The sequence below is a fragment of the Pan troglodytes genome, chromosome 19, assembly GCF_028858775.2.
Source record: "Pan troglodytes isolate AG18354 chromosome 19, NHGRI_mPanTro3-v2.0_pri, whole genome shotgun sequence".
Classification (NCBI taxonomy): domain Eukaryota; kingdom Metazoa; phylum Chordata; class Mammalia; order Primates; family Hominidae; genus Pan; species Pan troglodytes.
Window position 1 is genome coordinate 50,385,705 of NC_072417.2, and position 16,730 is coordinate 50,402,434.

General features: G+C 49.1%; 1 protein-coding gene across 1 annotated transcript in view; it reads right to left on the reverse strand.

Annotated features, from left to right (window-relative positions):
* Nucleotides 1–576: 576 nt before the first annotated feature.
* LOC104002907 (E3 ubiquitin-protein ligase LNX) overlaps nucleotides 577–16,730 on the reverse strand; it is a 31,864-nt gene continuing 15,710 nt past the window's right edge. The window contains 3 exon segments of the mRNA XM_054671134.2: nucleotides 577–1,513; nucleotides 1,563–1,672; nucleotides 1,674–1,923. Coding sequence (XP_054527109.2) covers nucleotides 774–1,513; nucleotides 1,563–1,672; nucleotides 1,674–1,923 — 1,100 coding nt within the window. The 3' untranslated portion in view covers nucleotides 577–773.

Below are 16,730 nucleotides of genomic sequence, written 5' to 3' on the forward strand. Positions count from 1 at the left end.
GACCCACCCTCTTCCACCCAGGAACCTATTTGCCTCCTGCTGCCATTCATGGTGACCAAGCTGTAGGTGCCAAGGGGCACCTGCAGGCCAGCACTGAGCTACCATCTGCACCCCATTGGCTTCTCTCTTATGCTTGCTGGTGTCCAAAGTTTGGAGACAGCTGAGGCAGCAGGGGACTGGCATGTCAGCATTGCACTGAGTGTGTGTATACCTGGCCAGGCCTTGACAGTGCCTGGGCTTGGCCCCAACTTTGCTCCAAGATCAAAGTGGGTGCCAACAGCAGGGGGAAGCCAGGTACTTCCAAGCCTGCTAGGGCAGAGGGAGCCTTCCTGGGCCCCTAAGAGTGCAGGGATGCCTGGGTCCACAGCAGTGGTTGGGGTGGACTGCAGCTGCACCTGGTGGGGTTGGGCCCCTGCCTGCTTCATGGCCTGGGAGGCCCAGGTCTGCAGCCACAGTTTGGGCAGTTGTGGCTGCACCCAGGGAACTCCTGCCCCACCAACTCAGAAGGGGCGGGGCTTCCACTTGTCCCAGGTTCCCACCAGCTCCATGGAGTGTGCAGTCCCAGCTGTGCCTCCCTGCTGTAGCCAGCGTGATGGCAGCAGCTACTCCAGACAGCCCGCTGCTGCCATTATTATGGCTGATAAAAACTGCTGGTACCATCAGGATGCAACATAGGCCAGCAACTTCCAAGAGCAGAGAGGTAGGAGTCAAACATGCCACCACACAAGGAGCAGCATTTTTCAGAGCTGGACACTGGATCATAGTGCAGCTTTCTACCTTCTTGGCATTGCATAAGTCCATACAGTGGTGAAGAGGGCCAGCAATACCTGAATCAGATAAGCACCACTTTCTGGGCTGCCATATTGAAGGTCATGTCCATTGATGGCTAACACACAATCATTCTCCTCCAGCTGACCATGTCAATCAGCCACACTACCATCTAGCACGTTGAAGATAAACACCCCAGGCTCATCCACCTTGCACACCAATTTTATTCCAAGCTGTTCCTTGGGGCTACTTTTGTTGCAAGTCACATGGCAGCTGTCATCCTGGGGTCTGTAGGCATCCAGGGCCTGTCCACTGTTCCTGCTGCAGAACTTCTGGTTGTGCAGCATGGTCAGTCACAACACCTGGTAGGGCTGCCGCAGGAGATGCACAGCGTAGTTGTGAGAGACTTTGCTAATGTCCATCCCATTGACGTTTAGGATGATGTCTCCTGGTAGCAGCTGGTCATCTCTGGCATTCACCCCATCATGATAAATGTGTTGGATGATACGGACCAGTGGGGTTTCACTGCCTCCCATCAGCATAATGGAGAGGCTTTCATTGGGATCCTCTTGATTGATCTTGATGCTGGTAATTTCACCATCTGGGATCAGGTGGTACAACCTTGGAAAGACTTCAGGGGTGGTGATGTTTTCAGAATTTTCCTTGCCCTGGTTAGCTCGGTTGGCAACTGCACTCCCACTCTTCGTCCTTCGAAGAACACTCAAAGCTCGATTATTTTTGGAAAGATGCTTCTAATTGTTCTGTGACGACCGATGCTGCCGGACAGCTTTCCTACGTGGTTGTACCGTTGCTGGATTGCTCAAAGGGCTGTGCCCTAGTTTGGTTGCTCTGGCCAGAGTTCCCTGGGCTGATTGCTGGCTGACTGTCCTCTGCCAGGCACACAGGCGAGGTTGTCTAGGCCAAGCTTGTCTGTCACTAAGGAGGTGGTGGCAGCTGCAGAAACCTCTGGGGAGGGTGCCATGGCTGTGAGGCTCACACAGCTGTCTGATCAGCCATCTTCTGAGCCCCTCCTCCTGTCTTTTTTCAGGCCATCGTGGGAGGTCCTTTTGTGATGAGTAGAAGTTCCTGACGATGTACGGCATTGAGGGGACACAGAGAGAGGAGTGATAATTTTCAACGGGGAAGTCAGAGTGGCTGCAGGGGTAGAGAGAAGAGGAAATATTTGTGAGATTAGAGAGAAAGAATGGACATCATGTGGCCAGGGACTGGCTGAGCCACAGAGGGAGGACTGGCAAGCCCAGCGAGGTGGTCCACCAGCCCCTCTGAGGTCACCAGGTGGGCACAGAGGAAGGCGAGGTTGAGAGGCAGATGGCAGGTCCTGTTCTGGATGCAGGGAGTCTGAGAGCTCAGGGTGTGGCCAGGAGGGACGTCTAGTGGAGGCTGGGTGGCAAGGGCTAACCCTCAGAAAAGAAGGTCCCATGACAGGGAGGCATTGACACAGCCATGACTGAAGCTCGGGGAGTGAGTAAGATCTCCTGTGGCTGTGGGAAGTAAGAAAGAGAGGGCCCAAATTGAGGAGCTCGCAATGGGTACAAGGCCTTGATGGGCCCTAGCAGAAATGCACCCAGGAGGGGGTGAGGCCCCAGGAGCAGAGAGGAGGGTCTCACTGCCCAGAGTGGCCAATGTCATATGCTGCCCATCGGTCAGGGAAGTGGCCAACCACATGTGTGTGGATCCACCCACCATGTGGTGGGCAGGGTCCTGGAGAGGCCCATGGTGATGGCAAAGAGCAGCACTGGGGTGCAGGGAACAGAGAATATGATGGCTGCTCATCAGTTAAAACACTTCCACATGAACTGGTACGACCATGTAGGAAAACTGTCTGGCAATATCGGTCATCACAGAACAAACATCTACCCCAGGACCCAGGCATTCCAGAGCAGGCAGACACCTGACAGATGTGCAAGAAGGGACAGGATGCAAGAAGGGCCAGAGCAGCTCCACTCATGAGAGCCCCATCCAGACAACAACCCAAATGAGTCACCCTATTTGTCCCATCATGGAGGAACAAATAGAGGGCCTGTGATCCAGCAGACGGTGGCATACTGCTCAGTGACCCTCCACTGGGAGAATCCCAAAGAGAGACCCGAAGGGCACATGCCAAAACAGCCCACCTCAGGCAAAACCACCACATAGGAGCAGATCAGAGAGTGGTGACCTTGAGAGGAGGCTCAAGGAGCCCTGGGGGCCTAGCTGTGATGCTTCTTCACCCAGGTGCAGGAGGCACAGGTGTATCCAGTGTGAGGACATCCTGTGTTCCATGATCTCCAGGAGAAAAAAGAAATAAAAGATTTAAAAACAAAAAAACTTGAAAAAGGACTGTACTGTCCTCTGTATGCGTGTTTGACTTTAATAAAAACTTACTTTAAAAAATAGCCCACTTCTGGGGCCAAGTGCAGTGGTGCACACCTCTAATCCCAGCACTCTGGGAGGCTGAGGTGGGAGGATTGCTTGAGTCTGGGAGGTAGAGGCTGCAGTGAACCGTGATTGTGCCACCACACTTCAGCCTCGGCAATGGAGCGAGACCTTGTCTCTTAAAGAAAGAAAAGTCAACTTCACAGGTACCCAGTGGCCTCTAAGATAAGCTCCACATCCTGGGCAGCCCCTTCCTGCTCTGCCCCCACCTCCCATCCCAGCCCTCCTCTACACCTTCACTCCTTCTGCCTGGGACACCTCCCTCAGCCCAGGCTCTGTTGGCCTGACAGGCTCCTACACACCCCTCGGGGCCCTCCCAAGCCTAACTCCAGCAGAGGGAGGCCCAGGCCTCGGTGTCAGCTGATTCTAAGGAATCGTGGGGATGAAGATAGATTCCTCCTGCTTCTCTACACGCCCTGCCTCTTCTCCACCCTGGCCCCGAAAGGGGAGGCGCCTGCGTTTGTGCTCACCCATGGAGGTTTGTCATGCTTTGGCCACACGTCAGGCTGAAAGATGTTGAAAGAGCAGGGGCCTGGGAGTTTCTGAAGACGGCGATCTCTAGGGAGCAGGGCTGCAGCTTGGCTCATGCCTCCAGGTCCTCCAAGTTTCAGCATCAATGTCACTTCCTCTGGGAGCCCCGATGGCCATCACCAAACCAGGCTGTTGACTCCACAAGAACCAACAGGGATCTGGAAACTGGGGTCAGGCCCTGCCCCTCCACTCTCTGCTCCCGTCAAGCCTCAGGAAGTTCTGTCATCTCTGAGCTGTTTTTGCATCCAATAAATGTGACTTCCTATAGGGTTGTTGTGGGAATTAAAGAAGTTCAATCACCAAAATCCCGTCTTCAACACAGATCCGGGATCTGAGCACCTCTGCCCTTCTCCTCTGATCCAAGCCATCTTCCCACTCTGTGGACCATCAGGGGTCTCCCTGCTTCCTCCTTGCACACTGCAGCTGGAGGGTCAGATCATGTCCCTCCTTGGCTCAGAGCCCACCAGCAACTTCCTGTGTCCTCTGGAGCAAAGCCCAGGTCCTCGCAGTCTCCCAAAGGCCATACCCAGATGGTGTCCTGTTGCCTCTCATCTCCTCCCACTGTCCCTCTCTCCCTCCACAGTAGCCACACCCAGCCCCTTGCTACTCTTGGAATGTGCCTGGCACACCACTGCCTCAGGACCTTTGCACATGCTCATCCCTCTGCCTGGAACCCTGTTCCCCCAGATGTCTGGGTGGCTCCACTCTCTCCACATCTTTGCTCAAATGTCATCTTCATGAGCTTTTCCATGACCACCTACTCAAAGTGCAGCCACCGTTGCCCAGCACTTGTGGTTCCCCTTACCTGGCTTTGATTTCCTCTATGACTCTTACTGCCATCTGCCGCCATGGATTTCATTTAATCAGTTGTTTATCATCTGCTCCTTTCCACTAGAACAACAGCTTCTCGTGGTGAGGATTTGGACTTTTTTCCACTGGCACATCCCCAGCACACAGAACAGCACTTGGCATACAGTAGGCACTTGATGAGGGCCCTGGCTGGGTGTATTCCAATGGCTGATGGCCCGTGCCATACCAGTTACTAAGGATCTGAAAATCACTTCTAGTTGGGAACCTGTATTTGGACCCAGGCAGCCTTAGGTTTGCAGACCTGAGAGGAGTCAGTGCATTTGGGGATCAGAGGCAGAGAGGGGTCCCTTGCCTCTAAAACAGTGGTCCCTAACCTTTTTGGCACCAGAAACTGATTTCATGGAAGACAATTTTTCCACAGACTGGGGGTGGGAGGGGGATGGTTTTGGGATAAAACCCTCCCACCTCAGATCATCAAGCATTAGATTCTCATACAGAGTGTGCAACCCACAATAGGGTTCACGCTCCTGTGAGAATCTAGTGCCACTGCTGACCCAACAGGAGGTGGAGCTCAGGCAGAAATACTTGCCTGCCCACTGCTCACCTCCTGCTGTGCAGCCTGGTTCCCAACAGGCCATGGGGGTTGCCTGCCCTAAAATACCTTCTTATTTAGTTGCCACAAGGCTTCAAATCCCACTGTTCTCACTCTTTGGAGTTTAATTTGTTCCTAATGGTTCTCTTTTTTTTTTTTTTTTTTTTTTGAGACTAAGTCTCACTCTGTTGCCCAGACTGGAGTACAGTGGCCCAATCTCGGCTCACTGCAACCTCTGCCTCCTGGGTCCAAGTGATTTTCCTGCCTCAGCTTCTCTAGTGGCTGGGATTACAGGCACATGTCACCACACCCAGCTAATTTTTTTTTTTTTTATTTTCAGTAGAGGCAGGGTTTCACCATGTTTGGCAGGCTGGTCTCAAACTCCTGACCTCAGATGATCCGCCCACCTCAGCCTCCCAAAGTGCTGGAGACATGAGCCACCACACCTGGCTGCTTCTCTTTTCAAATGAAAATGTTACAATGCCACTGGCATCTGGCAGCTTGACAGGGCGATTCTGCTGATCTGGCCTGGGCTTGACTGGGCAGTTGTGGTCCAACAGGCTCACTCACATGTCTGCCATTGGCTGAGGTCAGCGGCCCCTGGCTCCTCTAGGAGCCTGGTCCTCCAGCAGGCTAACCTGGGCATATATCCTTATGCCAATCACAGGGATCAGGGTATGGGAAGGTTGGGGAAAGGGAGAGAGGGAAGCTGAAGAGCCTCTTGAGGACTAGGCTTGGAATTAACACACCATCCCTTCTGGCACTTTCTATGGGCCATAGATAAGGCCTGAGTCAGATCGTGGGGAAATAGACTGTACCTTTTGGTGGGAGGAATTGCAAAGTCACATTTACCATGAGTGGTTCAAGGCCAGAGATAAGCAAGTCTCCCACATGTTTGTTTGTATCTTTCCACAATGTCAGGCTTTTTTTTTTTTTAATGCTACTTCGATCATAAAAGCCACCAGCTCTATGGAGTTTCCAAAGAGGAGGAGACAATTTTTAGGACTTGGCATTCACACAGGCTCAAGCCACTTCACAGATCAGTCAGTATTGCAAGCCATACATAACATACTTATCAGTATATAAACATTATAGATTGAAAATTACGCATCAAACAAAGTAACATGGCATGAGAAAAGGGATAGGAAAAAGGGTTAATAAGCCAGTCCAGGGAGAGCGATGTGAACAAAAAGAATATTCTGGTCTGGCTTGGGCAGCTCAGCAGCATCACAGCTTTGCAAGGAAGAGTCTTTGATGTAGGCAGAGTCTTTAGAGGCAGATGCCAGGCGCTTATCAAGACAGCTGTTATGAGCGGTGGAAGTCCAGCTCTTTTTATGGCCACAGAGTCCTCTGGTGAGGACTGACAGTGGCAGGGTGTGTTTGGTTATGTCCTTATCTGGCCGGTTGCAATCTTTATTGATCAGGCAAAACATCTGTTCCCTGTTGGCAAAGAGCCTTGCGAAATGTAAGATTCAGACTTCTTCTAAGATGGAATTACTTATGTCAAGGCTACTGTATATGACATTCAAAGGAAATGGATACAGGTTGGGGATGGAAAATTGGGGCTGTTTGGGGGTATGAATCTTTAACACTGCCTCCAGTGTTTCTTTTAAATTGAGGATGAGTAAGACAGCAGTGGACTAAGAATCCATCTCTGGGTCCGTTTCCCATCCCTTGGAGCTTTGAGCTGCCATGTCAGAAGTCCAGCTACTGGGCTGAGAAGGCCATGTGGAGAGCCCCAGAGGAGCCCAGTCTTCCAGGCACCACCCAAGCCACCAGGTACCCTCTAGACCCACACCAGTGGCTAGGTAAGTACCCCTGAATGAGCCCCAACCACAGCCATGTGGAACCGAAAGATCTTCTGATGGAGGCCCACCTACCCAAATTCATATCTAATCAAATGGGGCTGTTTCAAGCCACTGCATTTTGGGATACAATAAATAATTGGAGCTGTATATTCAGCCAGGCTTGTCTAACTCCAAGATCTGCCACCATGAAAAGACTGACTCCTAGAAGATGAGAGACTTGGTTTGACAGCAAGGGAGATGCCCCAAAAAGAAGTTTCGCACAGCCTCATCTTTTGAAAATGAGAAAAGAAAGTCACTCTGCGAGCTCATGACAATGCTGGAACCTCTATGGCCTGTCTTGGGCTGGTCCAGCACTCCTCGACCCTCTGGGCTTGCACACCTGAGCCTTCCTGCACCTGGGGAGTAGGCATGATGCATCTGACAGCGCCATGCCACCCTACCCAAGGCCCGCTTCCTCTCCCCAAGAGGCCTTCTCAGCAACTTAGAGCAGCCTGCGGAACACATTGCAGTAAAGGTCCATCGGCTTCCTGCCTATCAAAAAATACAGCTTTCTGACCAAGGCTTATTATGCGATCTTCCCAGGAGACGTCATTAGTAGCGTGAATGGCTCTTGCCTTGCCGGAAGTGAAGGTGAGGCAGTGACAAGGTCATGTCCAGAGTGAGTAATTATTGACTTTTTGTCCTTGTTCCTTCATGTCCAAATTACATCTATAGTTTGTAATGCTTTTGGTTTATATTCAAAGAAAATGCAAACGCAGAACACAACAGGAAGGGTGCCATGACTCAGATTGCCGTGCCCCTTCCTGTCTGCCCAGCAGCCTGGATGCTGTGGAGGCTTTGTGCAGAGCCCAGAGCTTTTGTCTGAACCATGCGGTGGCAGAGCCACACTGTGACTTCGTGTGTTTGTGCTCCCTGTGTTTGCCAAGCACTTGTGTGTTCCCTCTCTCCACCACCTCACAGTGACTCAGCACTGTCCTTATTTTAACTATAGCTGCTTTCAAACCACTGACATCTGCAAAGCCATAGTGGACAAGGTTTCCCACTCCCGTCTCCCCACAGAGCCACAGCCAATCCAGCAGGCCTACCTGCAGTGAGTCCAGACTGCAGGTGTGTTCAGTTTGTTCTGCAAGGTATTTTTAAAAAGGGGGGGTCAAATTACCAACCAGAATTTCACCTAAAAGCAGTGGCAGATGCTGATGTTTACCAAGCTGATGTTTTCCCTGCTTCTTTAATTACAAATCCTGATTTTTAGACAGCGCAGCAATGTGCCCAACTAAAATACTACATTTCCCAGCCTCCCTTGTGGCAAAGTGAGACCATGTGACTCAGTTTTGGCCAATGAGATGAAAGAAGAAGGTGGCGCAAGGGTTAGGGGGTGGCTTTCATTCTTTCCTCCTTTCTTCTTCCTGCTGCCTGGATAAAAACAAGTGGCCATTTTGAACTCTGAATTGGCCTTGACAGTGGAAGCCACTGGCTGAGAATGGCACAGGAGAGAGAAGAACCTAAGTCCCTGTAGACTCTAAGAAGCCACAAAACCAGCCCTGAACTACCTACCTCCTGACTTCTCCATAAGTAAAAATGCACTTCTTTCTTACTTAAGCCACTGTAATGGTGAAGTTACTGTTATAGGTAGCTAACCTAATCCTGAAACACTGCTTCTCTTGAAAACTCAAAATATCTAGTGATCTGAGCATATGCTCTTTTCTTCTTTATAACAGCTTTATTGACATATAATTCACAGTCCATACAATTCACTGATTTAAAGTGTACCATTGGCCAGGTGCAGTGGCTCAAACCTGTAATCCCAGCACTTTGGGAGGCTGAGGCACAAGGAACACTTGAGTCCAGGAGTTCAAGACCAGCCTGTGCAACATAAGGAGACTCCATCTCTACAAATAACTTAAAAATTAGCTGAGTATAGTGGTGCATGCCCATGATCCCAGCTGCTTGGGAGGCTGAAGTGGAAGGATCACCTGAGCTAAGAGTTTGAGGCTGCAGTGAGCCATGATCATGCTACTGCACTCCAGCCTGGGTGATAGAGGGGAGACCCTGTCTCAAAAAAATAATAATGATAAATGAAACAAAAATAAGGTGTAACATTCAATGGTTTCTAATATATTCACTCCTATCCCCACTATATATAGCACCGCTGTCTACTTTCAGAATATTTTCATCAACTCCAGAAAGAAACACTACACCCATGAACTGTCACTCACCAATCCCCCCTAACCACACTCTCACCAGCCCCTGGCAAACACTAATCTACTTTCTGTCTCTATGAATTTGTTTATTCTGGACATTTCATATAAATGGAATCATGCAACGTGTGGTCTTTTGTGCCTGGCTTCTTTCACTTAGCTTCATATTTTCAAGTTTCATCCATGTTGTGTCATGTTTCATGATCCAAGAAGTCTTAAGACTGGGAACAACCCCTACCACAGAGTGCTTTAATGCTGTCTCATTTTGATCCACAGAAGAAAACAGTGAAATGGAGAAAGTACGCACTGTCTTCTCTACTTTACAAAGGAGAAACAGGCTATGCTCAATCGAGTAATTTGCCTAAAGTATCCAGTGCACCCTCCATTCAACAGCCTCCCACCATTCTGCCTCTGAAATGTCTGCTGCACAAAATAATTGGAGATTCACATTTTGTCAAAATCCTCAAGGTCTAGAAAGTTCTAGATCAACAATAAAGTGGCAGATGAGGAGACTTAATCCTTTCCTATGGCCTGTCCCCTCCACAGTCTGCAGGACCTGGAGACAGAAGAGCGGGGGGAGAAGCAGAGCCCGACACACAGACCCCGTGGGGACGCCTGGGTTCTGGTTCACACTGTGCTGTTTGGGAGCTGAGCCAAAAATCCGAGCCAAAATCTCTGTTTTTGTTTTGTAGTGCATGGGGGGGAAATGAAAATTTTGGTTCCATCTGAGGTTTGCAAATCAGCACGCATTGTTTTGGGGCATTCAGTTTCATTGAAACCTCGGGAACACAGCAGCTGCCAACCCCACAGCCCCAGGGAGAGCTGTGTCTCGAGGTGGAATCATCTTTTTTGGCAGAGGTGAAGCCTTCTCTGAGTTTTTATAATTTCTGGTTTTTCGCAGGCAGATAAACACCACACACTGAGTCAGAGCCAGGGAACGGTCGCCCGTTTCTAAGGCTGTGGGTGAGCTTGGGAGGGTGGAGATGAGCAGGGATGAAAAGCTGAGGCGCTCCCGCTACTGGGGTGTTCCCAGGACAAGCTGATGGATGGGCATGCTCATCCTTCTCTACGACAGGCACAGAAAATGTGAGCAGAGTGTGCACCAGCTTTCCTTTGGAGGTGGCAGGGGTGAAACGCCCTGCCCGGATTTCTCTGGCAAGTCACTGTGGAGATGAGGGTGGGGGCAATGTTTTGGGTTATTGGTTCACATTGACATTGTAATCCATAATTGTGCCCGTCCTGTTGTCACGAGCATGGGGTAAACCCCAAGTAGGAGGGAGGGAAACAGAAACCATTTTGAGCCTGTTCTTTGAGGAGTCACCTGATCAGCCTGGCTGGGGTGGGAAGGAGAGAGAGGAAACACACTTAGGACTCGGTCCTCAGGGATCTCGCAGTGCTGGTCCTCGGGGACCGTGAGGAGGAGTTGCCCCTTACAGGGGAATCAAAGGAGGCTTCCTGGAGGAGGTGCCATCAGGACCAGGTGTGGAAGCGTGGGCAGAAAGTTTCCTTGGGGCATTTCCAGACAGAAGGAGGAGCTTAAACAAAGAAGAGTGGCTGACTTCTATGTGAGAAAGGACAGTGGGAGAAGAATCGGGAAGAAATAACTTTGCAGGAAACCTGAGTGGTAAGTGGTGAATATACATATTAATCAGGAAAATGCAAATGAAGACCAGGGTGAGCTATCTTCTTACACCCAGTAAATTGGCAAAAGGTAAGAAATCTGACATTATCGTGGTTTGGCGAAAACTCCAAACAGCTCACCCACAGTTGGTGGATGTGTCAATTGTTATAAGCACTTTGGGGAACAATGGAGCATTGTCTTGCCAAGTTGAATGTTGCATTCAATTTCATTCCCAGGTGTACACATGCTTTGGGCAATGCATACGAGAATGTTCTTAGCAATTCTCAGCAGCACTTTCCGTAGATGGAAAGACCGGAAATCACCCAAATGTTTACCAGCATGTGAGGGGGTACATAAAGCCAGACTTAGTCACACAGTGGAGTGCTATACAGCAGTGAAAAATGAACCAAGTACCGCTCTCCCCCGACAGTTGCTGGGTTGACTTCCACTGGCACAGATTGTGTTGTGGATCCAACCCTAAATCAGTCATGGCCAGAGGGATAGAATGTTCTAATTGCTTGAGCCAGGCAGGGCTCTCTCTTGAGGCTCCACTGAAACCCAAAAGGCTAGGCTGGGGTAAGGGAGGAGTGGATCCCCAAAGAAAATGGGGGTACAGTAGAGGACAATGTTGGTGTCCTTCCCAGACTTCCTCACATCGCTTTTTAACATGTCCTTGTGCCCAGCTACTATGCACTTTAGTGCCTCACTCCTGAGCCCCTGGTCACCTCAGAGAAGACCCTCCCACAGAGCCTAGGTTCCTGTTCTGCACTCCCTGGGGCCACCTGTGCCAGCCTGAGCTGTGAGGAAGCAGGACCGCTCTGCTTCCTTGCCTCCACGCAGGACAGGCGAGGTGGAATTCATACCTGAGAGCTGGCCCAGGTTCAGGCTTGAGCTAGGACTTTCCCTAAAATCTCATCCAGAGCTTCTTCCCCCTCCTGGTTCTGCTTCCTTCATTCTCTAACGAGATTTCTCCTCCAGGAGAATTTGAACCTTTGACTCGGCGTCTGTCTGTGGGGGAATCCAACCCCGGACAGGTACTGTTTTATTAAGAGAGAAATGAATGGAGACTGAGCCACCAACATGACAGATGGCAAGAGGAACAGTGGGGAGAACTGGAGTTTACAAACTTGGATAAACCTCCACACCTCTCTGGACCTCAGCTTCCTCATTCAAAAACAAAAGATGTGATGAGGCAGTTCACAGAAGAGAAGACTATGAATGGCCAGGAAACACTGGGACACGCAGACAGCATCATGAATCATTGAAGGAAGGAATGTAAAACAGGCCAGGCACGGTGGCTTATGCCTGTAATCCCAGCAGTTTGAGAGGCTAAGGCAGGCAGATCACTTAAGTCCAGGAGTTCGAGACCAGCCTGGTCTCGACATGGTAAAACCCTGTCTCTACAAAAAAAAATACAAAAATTAGCTAGGCAGAAGATGTGTGCCTGTGGTCACAGCAACTGAGGAGGCTGAGGTGGGAGGATCACCTGAGCCCAGGAGGTTGAGGCTGCAGTGAGCCAAGCCGTGGTTGAGCCACTGTACTCCAGCCTGGGTGACAGAGTGAAACCCTGTCTCAGGAAAAAAAAAAAAAAAAAAGAAAGAAAGAAAAGAAAAAAAAGCACAACATTTTTCATCTGTCACAGGGCAGGGAACAGAGAGAACGTCATCCCCAACATTGACTGGGTGTGGAGAGAGGCCCCTCTCCTCCTTTATGGATGGGAGTATAAATTGGTACAATCTATTTGGAGGGCAGTTTGCCAGTACCTATAAAAATGTTAAATGGGAAAACCTTTTGACTCAGCAATTCCACTTCTATGAATTTAACCTGCAGCAAACGTCAAGAATTCAAAGAAGTAGGTACAAATGTGTTAATTACAGCACTGTTTGTGATAGCAACAACTTGGAAACAACCTAAATATGTTTGAGTTGGAGACTGGTTAAAAATGACAGAAGGTCCCTGGGATGGAATGCTATACAGCCATGAAGAGGAATGTGGTCAGGCTCTGGAACAGGTGAAGAAACTCGCCCATGATGTATTACTAAGTGGAAAAAAAGCAAATTACAAAGCAGAATGGAGAGTGAAATATCCTTTTGCAAGAAGTGTTTCTGAACATATATATTACAAATTTGCAAATGTCTAGAAGAACAGTCTGGAAGAACATATACCAAACTGTTTTACCTGTAGTTACTCTTGGGAGTATGGCTGGAATTTTTTTTTTCTTTCTTTTCTTTTTTTTTTTTTTTTTTTTACTTGGAGATGGAGTCTCACTCTGTCACCCAGGCTGGAGTGCCGTGGCATGATCTTGGCTCACTGCAAGCTCTGCTTCCCAGGTTCAAGCGATTCTCCTGCCTCAGCCTCCCAAGTGCCTGAGACTAAAGGCATGTGCCACCACTCCTGGCTAATTTTTTTTTTTTTTTTTTTTTGTATTTTTAGTAGACATGGGGTTTCACCATGTTGCCCAGGCTGGTCTCGAAATCCTGACCTCAAGGTGATCCACCCGCCTCGGCCTCCCAAAGTGTTGGGATTACAGGCGTGAGCCACCATGCCCGGCTGAAATTTTCTAAAATGGTTTTTGGATTCTCTTGTGTTTGAGTGTTCTTAAGAACAGGTATCACTTCTTTCTCTTTTTTTATTTAAAATTTGTAAATAGGAGTGATTTAGTGCCTACTTATCAGGACTTGGTAAGCATCTGCTACAGGTTATGCTATCCAGCCCTCACCAAAGCCCTGTTGAAGCAGTCATTGCTACGAACCCGTTTTACAAATGAGGAAGCTGAGATCTGGAGAGCTAAATAAGTTGGAAGTTGCAGAGCCAAGATCCAGCCCAGGCAGCCTGATGCCAGGTGTGGACTCTTACCCGGATGCCACCTTACCTCACAAGAGTAAAATGAGGGGTTACCCAACTTTGTTTTTTAGCACCAGAATCCCTTTCTCCAAATAAAATCCCGAACAGAAGCCCCGTTTGTGAAAAGGAGTTTCTCTGGTAGAAGGGAAGCTGAGGAGTGGTTACTCTCCCTTCACAGTGCTCCCCCTCCACCCACCCAAGGACCCAGGGGGTTCCTAGGGCCCTGGTTTGAGAACCACTCAGCTGGATGTCCTTGAAGGCCCCTCCTGTATTTCTGACATGCCAGGTTTACTAAGCACTTCCATTCAAAGGGGCTGAAAGGGGAGAAAATGAAAATGTGTCACGGGGCTGCTCAGACCCAAGTGAAGAATCGTCATGCTGAATAAAGCCGTGTTAAGTTGCTGCTGACTTAACCTCAGCAAGCAGCTGGATCCATTGCGCCTGAGAGAAAGCTGTGAATGCTCTTTTGACCAAAAATGTAGACCCTCAACATCACAAGCCTGGAATAGCTCTCACTGCATGCACGTGCGTGTACACGCACACACACACACACACGCACACTTTATTTTGTTTGTCTCTCCCTATTAGAACTGGCAGCAATTTCTGCCTGTTTTGTTCATGGCTGTGCCTCCAACTAGAATAGCTGTGACACATAGTAGATGCTTCAGTACCTGTCGAATGAATGAATGGTGAATGAATGAGTGAACAAACTAAAACAAGTTTGACTAATGTCCTTCAGGCACAAGAAATGGTCCTTAGCCACACTGGCATGGAGACCAGAGAGGAAGGGAGGAGTGAAGAGAGCTCTGAAGTCGTTTCAATCTCCGTGTGGCCGGGAGCTCCTGCCAGCAGGCTCACCTCTAAGCCGACACCACCACTGTCTGGCAACCTCCATCCATGAGCTGCAGCCCCGGCCACCTCTCAGTTCCTGCCTACCACAGTGGTGTGCACCTATGAGTGATGTTGCTACATGGTTTTCAGCCATGCTTTCCTGGAGGTGACATCTCAGGCTAGGAGGGCAGCAGCCTGTCCCCAAGGTTTGAGGGGAAGCCCAGTGGTCAGCTCAGGGGCCTCAGAAGCAGCCCTTGGAGATAGCCACAGACCCATGAGGTGGGTGACAGGTGCCGTTGAACTGGGACCAGCCAGGCAAGCAGCCGGAGCCATGATAGGTCAGGAGGAAGAGCAGGCATGACCAGGGCTGGCGGGAGGGGAGGAGGCTGCATGGAGGAGGTAGGTCTACACATTGGAGGAGGAAGCAAAGAGGAAGTGGCCACCGGGAGGGAGGAAGAGTACCCTGGAGGAAGAAGGAGGAGTTGGCCGGCCTGTAATCCCAGCACTTTGGGAGGCCAAGGCAGGCGGATCACGAGGTCAAGAGATCGAGACCATCCTGGCCAACATGGTGAAACCCCGTCTCTACTAAAAAATACAAAAAATTAGCTGGGGTGGTGGCGCACGCCTGTGGTCCCAGCTACTCGGGAGGCTGAAGCAGGAGAATCACTTGAATCCGGGAGGTGGAGGTTGCAGTGAGCCGAGATCATGCCACTGCACTCCAGCCTGGCAACAGAGCAAGACTCCATCTCAAAAAGAAAAAGAAGGAGGAGTCAGGGCAAGAGTGCCTGCACCTTCCTGAGAAGCATCGGAGCCCAGGGCTGGGGCAGGGAAGGTACCAGATGTGGCTGGAGCATCAAGTAGGGCCAGAAAGTCAGGATGTGCTCAAAATAGAGGGGACTGTGGAGAAGATGTGGGAGCCAGCTGGAAGTAACTCCCAGGAGTCAAAACTGGAACAGTCCAGCAACACATCCAGGTACATTATACTATTGGGTTTTACCTCATCAAATAAAATAAATATCCATTAATCCATACTGATATAAATAACTGATTGCATAAGTAAACGGGGAAGAAGGGACCATTTTTCCTTCGAGAGAAGTTCCCTTTAATGAAAGTGGAAGGAACCAGGGAAACAGCAAATCACCATTTGAACACCACAGGAACAACTGCTGCAGGCAAGACCCACCGATGGATGCTCGGACTCGTAGGAGAAAGTTTAAGGAGAAACAAGAGTTGCACAGATGCAAAGCATTTCCCCCAATACCTATCAATTACAAAGGGGAAAATAATAACTTTATAATGGAGAAAGCTGGCAAACACCACTGTAACCAATAGGTCAAGGTCAGTGTTACCAATAATAAGCCACACTGACATCATGTACTTCCTGATATGATGCACTGAGAATGACACATCATCACTCCTGGGGTAGTTTTTCCAATAATGCATAACCTCAATCTAATTATGAGAAAATATCAGACCCAAATTGAGCAACATATTGCACAATACCTGACCAGGACTGTTCACAGATATCAAGGTCATGAAAGACAAAGAAAGGCCGAGGAACTGACGACTAAAGGCAATGTGAGACCTGGGAATGAGAAAGAACATTGATCAGGGATCAGCAAACTACAGTCTATGGGCCAACTCTGGCCCTCTGCCAGCTCTTGTAAATAAAGTTTTATTGGAATTCAGCCATGCTCATTTGTCTTTCTTTCTTTCTCTTTCTTTCTTCTTTCTTTCTTTCTTTCTTTCATCTTTCTCTTTTTTTCTCTCTCCTTTCTTCCTTTTTTCTTTCCTTTCCTTCCTTTCTTTCTTTCTTTCTGACAGAGCCTCACTCTGTCACCTAGGCTGGAGTACACTGGTGCAATCACAGCTCACTGTAGCCTTGACCTCCCTGGCTCAAGTGATCCTCCTGCCTCAGCGTCACAAGTAACTAGGACCACAGGTGCATGCCACCACACCCGGCTGATTTTTTAAAATTTTGTTTTTGGTAGAGACAAGGTCTCACTATGTTATCCAGGCTGGTATTTACGTATTTTCAGTGGTTGCTTTTGTGTAGCCATATGGCTTGCAAAGCTGAAACTATTTACTATCTGGTCCTTTACAGAAAGAGTTTTCTGACTCTTGTATTAGTGAAAAACTGGTGGCAACCTAATAAAGTCTGTAGTTTATTGAATAGTATTTTAACAATGTTAACTTATTAGTTTTGAGGATAGTACCATGGTTCTGTAAGATGTAAACACTAAGTAAAGTGAGTGAAAGGTACATGGAAACTCTCTGTACTATCTTTGCAA